The 12,889-nt window shown below is 51.5% G+C and overlaps 1 protein-coding gene across 4 annotated transcripts in view; it reads left to right on the top strand.

Moving 5' to 3' along the window:
• Positions 1-12,889, top strand: part of IQCH (IQ motif containing H) — a 198,147-nt gene that overhangs the window by 16,040 nt on the left and 169,218 nt on the right. For 3 of the 4 annotated variants that reach the window (XM_060175627.1, XM_060175630.1, XM_060175628.1), the window contains one exon: positions 3,687-3,803. In XM_060175627.1, coding sequence (XP_060031610.1) covers positions 3,687-3,803 — 117 coding nt within the window. Of the gene's footprint in view, positions 1-3,686; positions 3,804-4,138; positions 4,211-12,889 lie in introns of those variants that run through there. The other variant, XM_060175629.1, reaches the window with a different exon arrangement.

The following is a 12,889-nucleotide window of genomic DNA, read 5'->3' as shown; positions in this document are numbered from 1 at the left end:
TGAAGCGACTCCCCTGCAGGTAGGGAGCCGGGGGCTTGAACTGGGATCTTTACGCCCGTCCTCGAGTTTTGCGCCACGTGTGCTTAACCCACTGCGCTACCGCCCGACCCCCTCCCCCAAATTTCTCTCTGTCTCTACCCAATAATAAGCAAAGGAATAGAAAACTAATGAAAATAAAGTAGGAGATTTCTTTGGTGATCCAGACTAGTACCAGCAGCTCTGTCCTAGGGTGTGTGGGGATCCGGCCTGGAGCCTCAGACATATGCAAGTCCTTAAGTCCTGTGCTGCCGGGATAGCCTGAGGGTGCTTCTTGCCGAGCTAGTGCTCTCTGGGTTGGAGAGAACTCAACTGGAGCTGATCTAGGCTGCTGCATGGGAGAGGGATCAGGAACTCGTGCCGCACTAACTTTGCAGGAGATACACTCTGGAACTCTCGGAGCCGGAAAGCAATTTCCAAGTGTCTTTAATCAGAAGAGCAGCTGTTTTTATACTCTCCAAGTAGGGTGGAAACAGGATGTGACATAGAGAGGGTGGAGCGAAAAGTGACTGGTGGAAGATCAGGGTGTGACAAAGAGAGGATCAGGGTGTGACAAGGAGAGGGGGTGGAGCAGGTGAGAATTCTACCACTAAACCACCAATGCCCTGGAGGGAGTGTGGTGCTTTATGTAAATGTAAAAGTGATTTATGTAAATAGACCAAAGCTTTGAATGGGATTAAATCTATCCCTATATAGGCATATGGTTAAGCAGAAGCCAGGGGGAGCTGGCATACTATCCAACACTGTGCTCTGACCGGCTGAGCTAGCTCCCCCCCCCCCCCCCAGGACAGGGAGCCATGTGATTCGAGTCTAATGCTCTGAGCCTGGTGAGCACCACCTGCAGGGTCAGGAGCCCCTGGGCTCAGTGATAGTGGCTTGACCTTTGCTCAGGGTGCAGCAGGGAGCCCGAGGCCTGGCCCTGTCTAGGGAGCGGACGTTGCATGATGCCTCGTGTTTGTGATTCACAACTCCTAAGCGCAGCCTTCGTCTCAGACCCTGGTGTTAATAGCAGAAGCCGTTTTCCTCTCCTACAGCTCTGTGGGCAGAGCCATAAAACAAATACCACGAAAGCACCAGAGGGGTGGAGAGAGCGTCTCGTGCTTCTGTGCAGCCAACTAGGTAAAGCAGTAATTGGCTCCGATAATAACTTTTGCTCTTTCAAACCAAAGTCTAAATGAGAGTCACATTTGATTTTTCTGCTGGTAATTACTATCAAAAGGAGAGAATAGCAAACTTAGATCATTTAGTGACTCCACACAGAGGCAAGAAATTGCTGTCTGTTCTTGACCAATGTAAGAAAAATTCCAGAGTTTCTTTCTGATGCTTATCTTACTGCTGATAAAAAACAATCATCTTCCAGAGCATGCTTTTCTGCTTAATGGGATGAATAATTCTGTGTTCCCTCCACCTCCCCCCCTCTCTCCCCCTCTCTCTCTCCTTCTGTCCCTCTCTCCCTTTCTCTTAATCTGTAACTGTTTTTCTTGAGAAATTGAATTAGGAGTCTGATGATGGCAGCTTAGCACAGAAGCACTCCCAGTCACTTCTGTGAACGGACCGTGAGACCTGTAGAGGCTTTCCCTGTATTCAGTGGTCACTTTCAGCGAAGCCTTTTAATATGTCAGTATGATTCTGCATGTGTGCATCGGGGCAGTAAACAGCAGCAGCCATTCCAGCCTTCATCATCCTGGAGAACCTTTTCTGTTGCTTTAGGAGCCAACTAGCAAGGACTGGCTGTCACAAACTTTTTTTTTTGTAGCAGAGCCCTGCTGAGCTCTGGCTGATGGCAGTGGTGGTGGGCTTAAACCTGGCGCCTCAGAGCCTCAGGCACGAGGGTCTCTTTGCAGAGCCATCATGCTATCTGCCCCCGCCCCAGGTGTGACACATGCCCGTTTCTGCTGGATCTCCATCTACCCTTTGACTTACCTCCAGAAACATTTGTTTCTGGTGCCAGAAAAGTGGCGAAGTCGGCAGACACACCAGTATCCGGATGCCACTCAGCAGCGCCACCTCCTGGCTGGCCCCCCTCCCCCCAGAGTGGATGAAGCAGAATAAAAACTAAGAAAACAGTTACGGTCCGAATTTAAAGTTCACACAGAGCTCAGACATGAGAGACGAAGCCACTATCCCCCACTGTAAGCAGCCCTGATCGCAGACGCCGCATCCGATCGATACGACACATCTCAGCTACCCCCATCCTTGGTGGAGTGGAAATTAGCCTGAAAGCTGAATTAACAAAGGGAAACATGAAGTGCAGGTATCCGCTGCGGTCAGAGGTGCTCTGGGCTCGCTCCCACCAGGAGGCCTGGGGTGCTGAGAGCTGAGAGCCCTTGGTCACCAGACACGTCACCCCTCAGCACCCGTGGGCCTGGGTGCCTGTGGCAGTCAGTCCTGCACAGGAGAAAAGGCTGCTCCTGGAGCTGTGATGCTAAGGCAGCGTGAGAGGCGGGCTCGGGCTCGGAGCCGAGTCAGGCAGCAGCTTGTCCAGACGGGGCCGGTGTCCGTGCGGCCTGGCCCGTGACCGTGAGCCGGGCACAGGGCTCCTCTGCAGGTCTAGGATCCTCGCAGGGGCCGGTGGGCCGCTCATCCGCCTGCCTACCTCTGCTCACTCTCAGAACCTGAGGGGAGGGAAGCAGGTCTCTCCCCAGTTGCTTACCAAGGAGTCTTACGACTCCACACAGAGGCTGGGAGCTAGGAGGAAGAGGGAGAGGAGGAGGAGGAGGAAGAGGAGAAGGGGGAAAGGTGTTTAGTGCAGGGGTGACTTTATGAAAATGCTAAAGCCCACCAAGCCCCGCACCTGCAGGACAGTGAGTTACGTTGGTGTGCAGCGGACTCCAGAAGCTGTGGGCAAGGCCGCATCCCTGCCGGGTGAACGCACTTTCAGCGTGGGGTTGGAGAATGCCAGGGGGGCAGGGGAGGAGGCAGTGGGTTTCAAGCAGCCAGGCAGCTGTGCAGTCTGACGTCAGCTGACTCCCAAGGAGGGCAGTGACCCCACCAGTGTAGACCCCCTCCCTCTCCAGCACCCTTCTCTGCAGGGCTCACTGGGGCAGCTTAGCTACAGAACGAGTTTGCATGACTGAAAAGGAGACAATGCCAGTTCAGAAGGCGTGTGTGCGTGTGTGTGTGTGTGTGTGTGTGTGTGTTTCAAATGAAAGTGAGTGTTTTCCATAGGGCAGCATCTCTCTGAAGCAGATCAGTCTTCTGCGGTGATTCCCCAAGTCCAAAGCGAACTTTACCTGGCAGTGTCTCCCAGAGGAGCTCGGTGGCATCCACAGGCCAAGAGAGCCCTCTGCCTGTGCGGGTGTGCGATTTCGGTGTCCAAGTCCTTCACCCGGGAAGCTGAAACTAGACCCAGCCCTGGCCTTCCAGCCCTCTGTCCACCTCGATTCTGAAAAGCCAGTGGTTCTGAGGACGCATTCATCCGAGCGGTGGGACGCACAGAGGAGAGCAGACAGCAAGTCCCTTTCCCGTGAGTGAGAGAGGCCAGTTGGCAGCCTGTGTGCACGGCACAAATGCTCGAGTGTGTATCTTCATGTGAGAATGACACGAGGGTAATCATTTTCAAAGAACCGTAGGTTCCTGTGAGGATGGGAAGATGTCAATAAGCATTTTTGTTCATCCGCCGTGAAAATCTCATTGTTTCTTTGTTCCAGAAAAAGCTGGGGTTGAACATAAAGACCCTACAGGACCCCGAGAACACCCACCACCGTGCGGCCGTGAACGAGAACTATGGCATCAACCTGCCAAGTATCGGCCAGAGAAAAGCAAATGTGAGTAGCCCAGGGCTTTAACAGGCTCAACTCTCCACGAACCAGGCGCCTTTCTTCCTGGTGTCAGACCTGGTGCAGACTGGAAGTCGAGTCTGGTCTTTCTGTCCTTGGCGTTTTCTTGACGATGGACTGGGGTGGCTATTCACCCTGCTTATAATCAGCAATGTGTAAGAAAACCTGCAAGCTCTTTTTAAAAAGATCTCGGGCGGCTCCTTCCGTATTCCCTATTTTATCTGCTGTCCTGCTTGCTGTCTAACAAGGAGCAACTCATTCAGCCACAAAAAAGATTGATAGGGATATTTAAACATTTCGTTTCTTTGCCAGTGAGGCTTGACACCAGGAGGAAGAAACAGAAAACCACAGTGCAGTGTCCGAGTCAGTGGGTGTCTCGTGGGGCCCTCGACCACGTGAGAAGATTCTCCTAAGTCGGGGTGGGGCTGGGGGACAGTAATGAATTGGGCTCCTTCCTGCCACTGCCACTGTCCGGTCTCCTCGGGATCAAGGGTCCCACCTGATCTTACTGCAGACGTCATCTTGCTTGGGACGCCACCTGACGTTGAAGGCAGTTACGGCAGTGGCACCAATTCGTTTCTAAGCATGTTTCTAGCCTCTGGCATCTCTTCCAAGCTCCTTAAAGTGCATCTGGGTAAAATGAAAACTAAACACAGGACTGACCCCGGAGTGAAGCCCTCAGACCATCCCGGCCGACACCGCACTCAGTCTCACAGGCAGCTCTCCGGGACCCTCCATGCCAGCTGCCTGCCCCTCTCACTGCCCTGAAGTGCATGCTTCGCTCCTCCCCGTCCTTCTGACGGACTTGGTCTGAGAGCCTTGATCAAAGAAATACTTTGATAGCCCAAGGGCTAACCAGAGAGTTAGATATTTTTATTCCCGCTGAAGCTTTATTTAAAACGTCACAGTGACTTAACGTGAAAGGGCTTTTATCTTCTTCCCATGAGCCCAAAGCCCTGGAAATAAAAATACAATTTCTTGGACTGTTCAGACAGAAGCAGCTTCTCTTCTGTTGTTGGTTTTCTAGAATTAATATTGGCTTAGCTGCTGGAGTGCTGAGGCTTTGTAGCCCAAGGCAACTACTGCATTCCAGGCAAACTTTTTTTTTTTTCTTCTGATGAGCACTGAAGTTTAAAAAGGCAAAGCTCTCAAATGAGAGAAAACTGTTGTGTTGCTTTTAATGGATCTGAGTCAAGACTCAGACATAAACCAGGAATTTAAAATCATATGCAGAATTGAGAATGGGATTTTGACTATTCACTGTGTTTTTCCCGATTCTCCAGTAGACAGACATGCCTTGGATGTTGTGCCCGGCTCCTCTGAACACAGAGGAGCCGGGAAATCTGTGTGGCAGTTGAGCCATTTATTAACTTAGCTTCATACAGATCTGCACCAGCGCTTCACAATGTAGGCGGCCCTGTCTGCAGGCTGTGCAAACTGACGGCTGACCTTGCATGCCAGGTAGTTGTCCTAGTTATCTTGTGTCCTCTCTCCCTCTCTCTTTCTCTCTCTGTCTCTCTCTCCCTCTTTTTCTGTCTGTCTGTCTGTCTGTCTGTCTCTCTCTCTCTCTCTCTCTCTCTCTCTCACACACACACACACACACACACACACACACACACACACAACGGAGAGACCCAAGGTAAGAAGCAGTGTCTCCCTTTTAGATCTGTGAAATAGTGTTCCGTAAAAGAAACATCCAGGCATTTGATGCTAAGTGCTCCCGTCAAGCACTGGGGATCAAACAGAGCTGAGAGTCAGTGCAGAGGAAGGAGCATTTTTGAACACTCCTGCCCAAGCTGAAGCTGTGTGTCTGGAGCTGTGACGCGGAGGTCACGAGAAAAACTACGCCGATACTAACGGCTGTTCAGACCTGCTCTCAGCACTCAGAGGGGACCCTCATGTGGCTGTCTGGGCCAAGCCCCACTTCTCCTGGAACTGAGAAGCTTGTCAAACCGGGTAAATAACCCCAGGCTTTTTTTGACAGGGCAAATTTGAATATGTAGCTAATTTACATGTACTGGTGCCCAGAAACTCTTATCTTTCTCCTTCTTATGAAGCGGTGTATGCTTCCTAATGCTAAGGGATCTGTCTATCTATCTATCTATCTATCTATCTATCTATCTATCTATCTATCTATCTATCTATTATTACCAGAGCACTGCTCAGCTCTGGTTTATGGTGGTGCTAGGCATTGAACCTGGGACCTTTTGTGCCTCAGGCAGGAGAGTCTTTTGTATAACCTTTATGAATCTTTATGCTATTTCCCGAGCCCTAAAAGAAGGGATTTATGCAGAAGTTTTTGGTGCATAAAAATCACAAATACAGGGGGTCAGGTGGTAGGTAGCACAGCGGGTTAAGTGCACGTGGCACAAAGCTCAAGGACCGGAGTAAGGATCCCAGTTTGAGCCCCCGACACCCCATTTGCGGGGGAGTCGCTTCACAGGCGGTGAAGCAGGTCTGCAAGTGTCTGTCTTTCTCTCCCCCTCTCTGTCTTCCCCTCCTCTCTCCATTTCTCTCTGTTCTATCCAACAACGACGACATCAATAACAACAACAATAATAACTACAACAATAAAACAACAAGGGCAACAAAAGGGAAAAGAAAAAAATCACAACACACTCACACACACACACACACACACACACACACACAGCCTCTAGAATGTTATATGCTATAACTGCACTGATGTAAAATGGATTCACCAGAGAAGAACTGAGTAAACTGGGAGTAAAGCTCACTAGTGAGTCTTGTCGCTTCTCAGCCCTCCAGGACCTTGGGGGACCTTCTGCAGTGTTCGGGTAGGGCCTACTAGGAAGGGGGGTCAGGGGAAATTCGCAGCCCTCTCTGTGCTCGCTTGCTGGAGTTTCACTCCAGCTTGACTTTCGAATGCAGCCCATTCAAAGATCTACTGGAAATTTGACTTGGATTTATTCCTTTTGAAATTAAAAAAAAGGTGTCTTAAAAGGCTTGAAACATGTATCAGTTCCCATGAATTTTAAAAGAACGATTGTGGATGCATAAGACAGTAGCCAAACAAAACACTGCTTTGGAGCGCTTCGCGGATCACTCTGGTTATCACTGTTATGACCTAGAAAAGAATCACAAAGGCATTTTTCTTTCTGGCAGGCCCTGAGTCGCTGTAGAATTATACCAGTTCTCTGGCCCCACTTTCCAGATAAAGACATCTATAATGGCAATGTAAACTTAGAACCTTTTCATTTATTCATGAGGCTGGATTTAATACGATTATGATGTCTGGATTTTATGAGTCATCTGTCATGCCGTGTTTCTCACTAACTTAGTCGGGAGCACTTCACAAATCATTGTTCCTTTCTTTGCTGTTTCGGGCGGGGTGCGCACAGAAGCCTCTCACTGGCGGTCCTCTCATCTCCAAAACGATGAAGCCGCCGACAGGGAGACAGTCGAATCCTGTCAAGTGATTAGAAGCGATGCCAGAAGTGAGGGGCTGGGGGCTCGGGGTGTCAGGAGAAGTACGATTTCAGAACTTGATTGTGCTTTAAGCCTATGCATATGGCCACAATTACACTCACAACATAATTTGGCAATGCTAGCAGAATTAGATTTAAACAAATTGATGTTCCACTGCAGTAATTCAGAAGGAGCTTGTTGCATTTATAAAACCACAACAAGAAGCCATGTGAATTAATAACCCTGCTTGTCACTAAAAATAAATAAAAAAATAAAAAGGGGGGGAGCCTTGCTGAAATGGAGTGACTGTAACAGATGAGTGCAATCAGCAGCCTCCCCGCAGACAGTGTGTGTGTGCGCGCGTGCGTGCATGTGTGTGTGCATGTGTGTGTGTGCGTGTACGGGGGGGGGGGTGCCGAAACCCCATGACACAGAGGAGGGAGCGTTTTGTTGGTAAACAAATTAATCTTTGGAAAGGTCGGCATTTGTTGGAACTTCTTCCTCCCGCTCGCGTCATCTGGAGCCGGAGACTGACTGTCACTCCAGCAGGCAGGGCGCGGCGGAGGCAGACAAAGCTGCTTCTGTCAGTATCAGCATTCCTTGACAAAACTCGTGCCTGATTGGGATGCCACGGGCGGCTGGTTTACAGCTGTCTCCGGACAAGCGCGCAGCCCACCCCTGAATCCCAATCAGGCGGGCCTGCCTTCCCGGCCTGCTCACGCTGGCCCTCTGCCTGCGAGCCAGGCGCACGGCGGTTCCAGCCAGCGATCACCTCCCTTCCTTCCTTCTGTGCCGCTTCTGTTCCCTTTTTCCAAAAACAGATGTGGGTGTTCGCTCAAGTCCGGCCTCCACCCCTGCACACCTGCCGGGTGGGACTGTGTGAGCGGCCCAGGAGGACCCTCCCAGAACGTGGATTGTTCAGGACGTGTGGAGTCAGCATCTTGCCCCCCCCCCCCCCCCCCCGCCTTCTTCCCAGGAGCATTTGGAAAATCAAATTAGTTGGGCCAAAGGAGCCAGTGGGAGACGATTTGAGACACTGCTCCTGGAGGTGACGGGGCGGGGGGGGGGGGGGGGGGGGGGGGTGTCATTCTCCAGGGACCGACGGCCTCCCTCCCCACGGGCTGCTCAGAGTTTTCAAGAAGCCGGCGGCTCTTCCCAGCCTGTGCCGTGACTCGCCCGGGCAGGGGGGCAGGGTGGCGGCTGAGGGCTCCCGGGTGTTGTTGCTGTTTCAGACTGTTTCTGTGTTGGGTTAGAGCAGGGACAGCTGAAGATAGGTGACGCAGGTCCCTCGCCGGTGTCCAGCATGCTCACAGAGTCCCCAGATCTCGACTGTCACGACTCTGGTGGGAGTGAGTTCTCCATGTTCCTCTGTCCCTGCTCTGGGCGCCGTGTGCCTCTGAGCTCTGAGCTCTGGGCCCCAGGCTTCTGACGTGAATTCTGGGTCTTCTACTCGGAGGGACCTGGCGCCCCTGTGGGTAAAATGCCCACAGTGCAAGTACCTTGTACTTCTGTGGAGGTTGAGATGGCGACTAGTCACGACAACTGGCAAAGAGCCTCCGAGGAATCCGTGTTCTGAAGATATCACCGGTGGCTGCTGGGAGTTTTCACGCCTTGTGTGGTGCCCGGCTCTTAACTGTCGTGCACAACAGGTGTGATCGCTGGGGTCAGAAGAAAGACTGCGGAGTGGGAGTGCCGCTCGGGTCCCCTGCAGAGGGCCCCTCAAAGCCGCCACACAGAGATGGCAACAAGGACCTCGTGCTGGCTCCCTCCCTCCCTCCTTCCCACTCACCCTCTCTCCCTCCCTTCTCCCATCTTCCTTTGTTCCTTTCTTTTTTCCATCCATCCATCCTTTCTTTCTTTCTTTCTTCCCTTGTTCAGCAGAATGCTGCTCAGCCCTGACTTCTGATGGTGTCAGACACGGTGCTGGTAGCCGGAGCCTCGGGCACGAGAACCTTTTTGCACCACCACTGTACTATCTTCCTGGCTTTCTGCTTTTTTTAAAAAAAATTATTTATTTGATTTCTTTATTGGGAGATTAATGGTTTACATTTGACAGTGAAATACATGCACACTATTTCCACATAACAACACAACCCCCACGAGGTCCCCCTCTGCCGTCATGTTCCAGGACCTGAACACCCCCACCCCCACCCCAGAGTCTTTTACTTTGGTGCAAGACGCCAACTCCAGTCCAGGTTCTGCTTCGTGTTTTCCCTTCTGATCTTGTTTTTCAGCTTCTGTCTGAGTGAGATCACCCCACATTCATCCTTTTGCTTCTGACTTACCTCATTTAACATGCTTTCTTCAAGATCCATCCAAGATGGGGTAAAGAAGGTGACTTCACCATTTTAAAAAAAATCTTTAAAAAAATTTTTTAAATATTTACTTATTTATTCATTCATTCCCTTTTTGTCACCCTTAAATCTTGTAAAAATATTTATTTATTTATTTCCCTTTTGTTACCCTTGTTTTTATTGTTGTTGTAGTTATTGTTACTGATGTCGTCATTGTTGGATAGGACAGAGAGAAATGGAGAGAGGAGGGGAAGACAAAGAGGGGGAGAGAAAGACAGACACCTGCAGACCTGCTTCACCGCTTGTGAAGCGACTCCCCTGCGGGTGGGGAGCTGGGGACTTGAACCTGGATTCTCACGCCAGTCCTTGAGCTTGGTGCCACGTGCACTTAACCCGCTGTGCTACCCCTGACTCCCAAATTCACCATTTTTTACAGCTGAGTAGTATTCCATTGTGTATATAGACCACAACTTGCTCAGCCGCTCATCTGTTGTTGGACACCTGGGCTGCTTCCAGGTTTTGGCTGTTACAAATTGTGCTGCTATGAATATGGGTGTACACAGATATTTTTAGATGGGTGTGTTGGGTTCCTTAGGATATATCCCCAGGAGGGGAATTGCAGGGTCATAGGGCAGGTCCATTTCTAGCCTTCTGAGAGTTCTCCAGACTGTTCTCCACAGAGGTTGGACCCATTGACATTGCCACCAGCAGTGCAGGAAGGTTCCTTTGACCCCACACCCTCTCCAGCATTTGCTGCTGTTACCTTTTCTGCTGTATGACATTCTCACAGGAGTGAAGTGGTATCTCGTTGTTGTCTTGATTTGCATTTCTCTGACCATCAAAGGCTTGGAGCGTTTTTTCATGTTTATTAGCCTTCTGGATCTTCTGTGGAGAATATTCTGTTCTTGTCCTTTCCCCATTTTTGGATGGGGCCCTTTGACTGCTTTTATATATTTTTTTAATGGAATCAGTTCAGTTGCTTGGTTTTGGCCAGAGCATCACTCAGCTGTGGCTACTGGCCGTGTCAGGGGTCAAAGCTGGGACATCATACCTGCAAGTCCTGAGCCGTGCCTCCCGGCTGAGCAGGCAGCCCCCACAAGCCATCTCATGCTGTCTCCCTGGCGAGCCTCCTTGCTCCCCTGGGTTCTTGCTCTGCCCCGTCACTGGAGAACTGTGTTGCTCAGGCTCTGTCTGTGCGTCTGTCCGTGGGTGTGGGTGTGTGACTGAGCATGCGTGGCCACGCTTCTCAGAAAGGCATTTTCAAACCGGGTGGATCTTTGTGCTGGCCATGCTGTGAGCTGAGCACTCCTGGAACATAGGAAGCACAGGGACGAGAGCCGTGTCAGGGTCTGGCCCAGCCTCCCCGGACTCTAGCTGGCGCGAGCATCACAGCATACAGATGGTTCAGTCCCGCGGGAGCCAGGCAGGCCCTCAGTGCACACGGCAGGCGGACTGTCGACGGCCCAGCCAGCAGACACCTGCTGCCGTCTCTGCAGACACGCACCACACACGGGCCCCTCGCTCACTTCCAGCTGGGCTCTGGCCAGACTGGGTTTGAAATGTGCCGCACAGACTTCAAGTCTCTTTGCAGGGCTGCAGGGACTCTGGTCACAGCCACTCACAGGAGCAGGTGATAAATCCACAACTTAACACACACACAACAACAACAAAACCAGATTCTTCTGCACCCACAAATAGCTGAAAGAAAAGAGTGCGAGGTAACTAGGAAGAAAGTTGGCAGCGGGGAGGCAGGTGGGGGCACAGTGGGTTAAGCGCACATAGTACGAAGCGCAAGGACCTGCACAAGGATCCCGGTTCGAGCCCCAGCTCCCCATCTGCAGGGGAGGTCGCTTCACAAGCAGGTCTGCAGGCGTCTCTCTCTCTCTCCCTCCCTCTCCATCTCCCCCTCCTCTCTCAGTTTCTCTCTGTCCTATCCAATAAAATGGAAAAAAATGGCCACCAGGAGCAGTGGATTCATAGTGCAGACACCAAGCCCCTGGAGGCAAAAATAAATTAATTAACTAATAAAAAAGAAAGAAAGAGAGAGAGAGGGGTCTGGGGCCAGGTGCTGAGTGCACACGCCAGTCATGCACAAGGACTTGGGTTTGATCCCTTCTTCTTTCTTCTAGCGTTTGCCCTTCTTCCGTAGCCAGTCAACAGCGTCAGGTTGAGGCTGATGGAAAGTTTCGAGACCTTCTTTGAATCTGGAGAGGTGGCAGTCGTGGACTATGTGGGTCATAGTCTGTCTGGAGCCGCAGGGGCAGTTCGGGTCGTCTCTGGCTCCCCAGCGATGGAACATAGCGGCGCACCGGCCATGGCCTGTTCGATGGCGATTGAGGAGGGCCCAATCATAACGTGCTAGGTCAAAGCCGGGTTGACGCTCGCAGGGGTCTGTGATGAGGTGTTTGTTCTTTACCTCAGCTGACTGCCAGCTCTGTTTCCAAGAGTCTGGAACAGAGAAGTTCAGTGTAGGCGTAGGGGACCAGATTGGGTGACGAGACGTCAAGCGTTGGACAGGGTGGGCGAAGATATCCGCGTATATTGGCAGGTCCGGTCGAGCGTAGACGTGGGAAATGAACTTAGATGATGCCGCATCCCGACGAATATCTGGCGGGGCGATGTTGCTAAGAACTGGCAGCCATGGAACCGGGGTGGAACGGATGGTTCCAGAAATGATCCTCATGGAGGAATATAATTTGGTTTGATCCCTGAAGGGGAGAAGCTTCAGGAGTGGTAAAGCAAGTCTGCAGGTCTCTCTCACTCTCTCTTTCTCTCCCTTCCTCCCTCTCCCTCTCCCTCTCCCTCTCTCTCCCTCTCTCTCCCTTCTTAATTTTTTTTTCTGTCCTATTAAATGAAAAACAAAAACAAGGAACAAATGGCCACCAGGAACACTGGCTTCATGCCTAGTGCAGACACTGTGCCCCTGAGAAAGCCCAGGTAGCAGGTGAATAACTAGCTAACTAACTAACTAGCTAACTAGCTAGCTAAATGAATGAAGGTAGGGTCAGGGAGGCGGCCTGGCAGTGTGTGCCTGAGGCCCTGGCCCGATCCCCTGCGCCGGTTCTGACGGAGTGGCGGTCTGGTTTCTCTTTCTCCAACAGAAAGCAACAGAAATGCCAGTGGGGTGTGGTGAAGCTCCTTCCTTTTGTATGTTTGACCACCAAGGCTATCACTGGGGTCTGGTGCCCTGCCTGACAACTCCACAGCTCCCAGCGGCCTTTTCTTCCCTTTTCTGACAGAAACAGAGAGAAATGCGGGAGGGGGGGGGGGGCTGCAGCAATGCTCCAGTGCAGGGAGAGCTTCACCCCTTCCGCTGGGGGCCGGGGGCTTGAACCCCAGAAACGTGTCGCT

Source organism: Erinaceus europaeus, chromosome 16 (genome assembly GCF_950295315.1).
Source record: "Erinaceus europaeus chromosome 16, mEriEur2.1, whole genome shotgun sequence".
Classification (NCBI taxonomy): domain Eukaryota; kingdom Metazoa; phylum Chordata; class Mammalia; order Eulipotyphla; family Erinaceidae; genus Erinaceus; species Erinaceus europaeus.
This window is presented reverse-complemented; position numbering and strand designations above follow the sequence as displayed.